This window comes from Bidens hawaiensis, unplaced genomic scaffold (assembly GCF_021521415.1).
Source record: "Bidens hawaiensis isolate Kalapana, Puna unplaced genomic scaffold, B.hawaiensis_p1.1 tig00034725_1, whole genome shotgun sequence".
Taxonomy (NCBI): domain Eukaryota; kingdom Viridiplantae; phylum Streptophyta; class Magnoliopsida; order Asterales; family Asteraceae; genus Bidens; species Bidens hawaiensis.
This window is the reverse complement of record NW_027505335.1, coordinates 99,256-104,846: the sequence shown is the minus strand read 5'-3', so window position 1 is coordinate 104,846 and position 5,591 is coordinate 99,256. Positions and strand designations below refer to the sequence as shown.

Here is a 5,591-nt window from a genome sequence, read left to right as displayed (position 1 = left end):
TTTGCAGTAGCTGTTTTGGAGCTTGTGGACACGTAGGACGTTTTTACTTTTGGACCTAGAATTAAAATGTATCAAGACAAGTTCATGTTGTTTGAATGTTATAATTTATAATATATTGATTTATGTTTGATTTATGTTCTTTATTTTCCCCGCTGCGCGTGCGCGATAAAATGTGTATTAATAAATATTGACACCAATAGTGTCGCGAGTAATGAAGCAATATGTGGCGCCCCGATGTATAATCCGCCTTTGGTCGGGGTGTTACATAGACAGCCTTATCTCTATCTCATATGAATAGAGAGACTGTTTTCAGTGAGACTCTCAGTTCGATATTAGTTTTGCATCAAGCCTTGGACATAAAGCACATAACACTCAATTATTGGGACAACCCCCGACTGGTGCATGTACCTTTGTCTTTCAACCATCAACGCCACCACATGATACCTGATTAACATTTCACCACTTTTAACGTTATCTTCACGAAATTAGTAAGAAATAATTTGTTTAGTATAAATAAAGATGGATATGTGATCATTCAATAGAAACCAAAGCTAAAATGCCAGAAAAAAAAAATTAACTCAAAAAGTCATAGCATACGTAAACCAAAAAGATTAGGGTTACAATGCCATTAAAAAAAGTATATAAAAAGAAAAAACTAAAACATAGTTTCTCCTACTACAAGTAACTGTATTTTGTAAACTCATTTCTCACTCTACTTTCTTGCTTTTATCCTCATCTGCAACGCCATCACCGCTAACAACCGTCTTAGACTCGTCAAACTCCAACAACTACCAAACATCAAAACCGCCATATTAGAATGCTGCAAGCTTATAAACAGTTGCTTCGACCCGTTTATTTATGACAGAACGATTTTGTCAGCCAGTGTTATTTATACATATAACTTTCTAAGTCACTTAAAACTAAATATTTATATAGAACTCCTAAATTATTTAAGAACTTTAAAACTCTTTAAAGACCAACTTTAAAAAAAAATTGGTATATTAATATTATTTGACTGTAGTTTTATTACTTTTTATATGTATATTTACTATTATGCAAATTATTTTTTACACGTATCTAAATTTTTTTTACACAAATGTAAATTTGTTATTACAAAAATTTTACACATGTAAACTTGTGATTATATATGTAATAAAATATTTATACATAAAATATGATAAAACTACTATCAAATAATGTTAATATATGAAAAAGATTATAAATAATGTTTGGTTGTTTTAAGAGAAAAGTTCTTAACTTTTTTTGAGTTCTTAAAGGAAACCAACCCATATTGTATAATTTATAACTTTTTCCGAATATTATAAAATATAACCAAATATAGACTATTGAGAAATGCAACTTTTAAAATTTTTGCCACCTCAGCAACAAATCACAGGCAGGATATTAAATTTTATGTTCAGATAAACGCTTACCGGTTTGACTTCTCCATTCCAAATGCAATGAGCACCCAAGAACCCAATAACACCAGGCACAATATATAACAGAGCAGGCTGAAACAAAAAACAATGTTAGATTACTACATGCATTCATTAAAACAAGAAACATAAATGTTGAAAAAATTTAGAGACTAATCATGCAGCAAATAGCAATAAAGACCGCTGCTTTTATTTATAAAAATTGAAGATTTAATCATGCAAAAGCACAAAAATTTTGTCAAAAAATTAAGAATATAATGTACTAGGACACGAAACGTATACGACATTAAAGCAATCTAACTACTGGAATTTTTTTTAAGGCATCAAAATTTTTAAACTCCCGACTGTTGATAATATTGTATAGGCCATCCAAGAGTATGTATCTAGCTTCATTAATGCCAAATCTGACCACAGACATTTTAAACGTCGAAGCAAGTCTTCAAATATTGACCATTCTATAAACTTTTGACTTCACACAATAGAAAAGGTAACAAATGGTAACTCTTACGATAACATTCGCCTTTAACCAAATACATACTTCGTTGAGGGACTAAATCGTCAAGTTTTAATTTTTATTCATGTAAAAATGAAGACTACGAAATAAAGTAAAAAGGTACCAACCTGTGCAGCTTGAAACCAGTTCATGACAATAATAGTAACCACCACACCGACCGCATACCCCAAGAAAGCACTCTTGAAGTATTGGTTATTTCTCCCTCTTGACACGTCAAATCTCAGTGCCAATGCTACAAATATGCCTGATCAAAAACATAAAAAATATGTAAAAACAAAAAAAGCATGCAGCTTTTATAAATAATAAAATCAGTAAAAAATATGACATACCTGGGATAACAATGTCACCTAAACCGAGCATAGAAAATGGACGTTCGGTGACTCCTGTTGGGAATAGAAGCTGAAATCGAAATAAACTGCTTTGTTAGAACTTTAAAAAGAATATAAGATTATAAGAACCACTCAACTTCAACAGTAAATCATAGTATCATACATTACCTTTATAGGTGCATCGAATGATTTGGCGACACTGACCATAACTGGAGTAAAGAAGACCCAGAATATATCATAGAAAAAGAGTCCAACCTGCAAATTTTAATCATGTTTCATGCTAATATTAAAATTATTCACAAAAAAATAAGGAAAAAATAATCTTCCTTACCAACAGAATGCTACCAGTTGTGAATGAGCCAAGAGAAAGCATTTCAATTCCCTGCAATATATACAAAGATTGTAACTTGTAATATTAATCTAAAAATCAAGGAAAAAAGCTGAACATATAACAAAAGATTAAAAAAGTTGAATATTAAAAAAAGGGGATTGATAAATCTATAATACGAAGATCAGGAAACAACTAATATATGTTTTTTCTTCAAGATATTACGAATGTGATCAAACCTGAATGCAGAATGCAAGTCCCAAGGTATTGTTAGCAAGCCAATGCTTCTTTGCAACATACCACACACAAAAAAAGGTCCCGGGAATTGCTGCAACGACTTGAGACCTTGTGAACTCAACGTCTAGAGCTGTTTAATACATAGAGAAATATATCATATAATAAGAACGCAGATTAAAAAGCATTATTATAAACTGATGACAAAGGAAATTATAGGATAAAAAACGCATACATTTAAAATACGGGAAATGCCAATGGAGAACATCTTCATTCCACTTGGTAGGTAAAAACCGCCTAATTGCAGGCAAGAGTGTCGCCCTGCAATACGAGTTTAACAAATACTGATTAGCTAACTTAATGTACTAATAAAAGAATTATTCCGATTTCATGATATATATAAAAACATACGAGAGTGCGAGGATGCCAAGCACAAAGAAGTAGCAAGTCAAGACCGCGTTGACCAGGTCTTTTGACAAGAACTTAAACAGCAAGAACAAAGACAACAACATTGCGCTGCCAACTAGAGGGAAACGCATGGCATGTGCATTAGACATCGTCTCCTGTAGAAAAAAATGATATATATTTTTTAAGTATAAAATATGACGAAACTAGAAAAAAAAATCTGAACAGGGTGCTTTATAATTACAGTCGGAGGTGTTGACTTGACAGAACGGTAACAGCCCACAAAAACAGTGAGGCATGCGGTCAAAATAACATTTATATTCGGGTCAACCTTCAAAACTAGTGGTGCTAGCGTTAGACCTACAATCCAAAAAAGCAACAACAGATTAGAATATAACTAAGAACAAATACCAGGAAAAATAATAATATCATAGATGTAACTTCAATAGGAAATAAAACAAAACCTGCTAGTGCAATATTTGCAGCTCTCTCACCACTCTTCATCGTCAAAACTAGCTAACAGCAGAATCTGCAACACGCATGTCACCCAAGGTGAAAAACAATAAACAATATTGTAGGTAAAAAAATTTAACTCTTTAACCGTTGTTAACAGTTATCCTTCTACCATAACTTAAGAATTATAAGAAATTACACCGGAAAAAGTTTACTCCTTTTATTGGTCTTCACACACTCATATTTCAGATCTTGGTTTAGTTTGTTGACAATTTTCTCTTATGTAACTATTAACTTGGCAATTTCAAAACTAGCAAAAACATTTGTCTGATACTCATATTAAGCTCAAGAAGATAATGCAAAGAATGCATGTACCAAAAGTACATCAATGCCTTTCATGAACAACTTGACTAACATGAAGTTGTCTGTCAAATACACGGTATTGACCATAAACTATTTACATCACAACTTGAATCAATGCAATCGGTAGTCCATGCAAGGCATTCAATTAACTTTTGGTGCATCAAACTTCATTTCATTGTCTTCTCAAGCATAATGTAAGTAAAACACAAATACTTTTGCCTAATCAAGAAATTCCCAAATTAACAATTAAATAAGAGAAAACTCTCAATAAACTTATCAAATATCCGAAATTTAACAATATGAAGAAAAATAAAATCCCTCTCTCTATGAAAGATAGTTCACCTCTTAAAAATTTAAAACAAAAATTCATAAGAGCCCTCGACACATTTTCGATCTAAAAGAGCTCAACATGAGACAACGACGATGGGCCGAGTTACTTAGTGACTGGAATTGTGAGATTCGCTACCATCCCGATAAAGCGAATGTCGTAGCCAATGCCCTTAGTCGTAAGTTATACATTTGTATTATGCAACCAATCCAATGTTTTTACAAATTATAATTCTCTATCCGAAATATCTAAATTTTCTAATAAATATTATTATCCAATAATTTCAAAAAAATAAAAAATTCCAAAATGCCCATCCAAACCGAATCCGAAAACTCAGATACTTCGAGTACCCAGTATACGATAATTCGGGTTCGGTTTTGGATTTTTTCACACACCCCTACACCTCTAACACAATCACATTCAGATCCAACCCAAAACACCAAACCAAGAGCAAAATCAAATCGAAAAACTCACTCAAAACACTAAAAGCCAACAAATTTAACCCAAAATCAAGTTCAATTACCAAAACCCTAACTCCAATTTCACAAAAAAACCAAAACCCATAACAAAACCCACCGTAACTTCCAAGATAACAACAAACCCAGATAATACACCGGATCGGTTGATCAATTGACCAATTAATCGATCGATCGAAATCAATTTCAGTTTCCGTCTGAAAATGAACAAATTAGGGCACAAATTCAGAATTCAGGAATTAAAGTAATCAACGGTGAAATTAAATTGTGGGTTTTGAAATTACCGGCGTGTATGACGGAAGGATGTGAGAATCGGCGGTCGCCGGAGAGTTCGCCGGAGATGTGTAAGGGTTTAGAGGGTAATTGTAACCCTTATGTCTTCGTCTAGTCAAAACATATACTTGAAGTCATTTATAAGACATTATTATAACATAAATTGTAACGGAATGTAATAATAATATTATTATTATTAATATTATTATTGCATTGATGATGGTTAATGGTTAATTGATCTTGATCATATATTGATTTGTTTTACTTTTTTGAAAAGAGTATTTTAAGATATCTTTTTATTAAATGTGTTATGTTTGCTGGTCAAATTTGATGTAAATGTGGAGATTGTGTCGTATATAATACACGAACCTGGACACGACATGAGTTTTTACGGGTTGATATGATCAGACTTGTTTAACCTGAAACTTTTATGATAGAGGGCTTACTGGTTG

General features: G+C 32.3%; 1 protein-coding gene across 1 annotated transcript; it reads right to left on the bottom strand.

Moving 5' to 3' along the window:
• Positions 1–598: 598 nt before the first annotated feature.
• LOC143612520 (signal peptide peptidase-like) lies at positions 599–5,223 on the bottom strand. Its single transcript, XM_077086485.1, has 12 exons — positions 5,151–5,223; positions 3,711–3,775; positions 3,491–3,606; positions 3,253–3,404; positions 3,077–3,162; positions 2,847–2,974; positions 2,611–2,661; positions 2,448–2,534; positions 2,280–2,349; positions 2,058–2,194; positions 1,434–1,511; positions 599–788 (listed from the first exon to the last, which is right to left on the bottom strand). Exons 2-12 carry the CDS (start codon positions 3,748–3,750, stop codon positions 708–710), a joined length of 1,026 nt encoding a protein of 341 aa, XP_076942600.1. The 5' UTR covers positions 3,751–3,775; positions 5,151–5,223; the 3' UTR covers positions 599–707.
• Between the last annotated feature and the right edge of the window lie 368 nt (positions 5,224–5,591).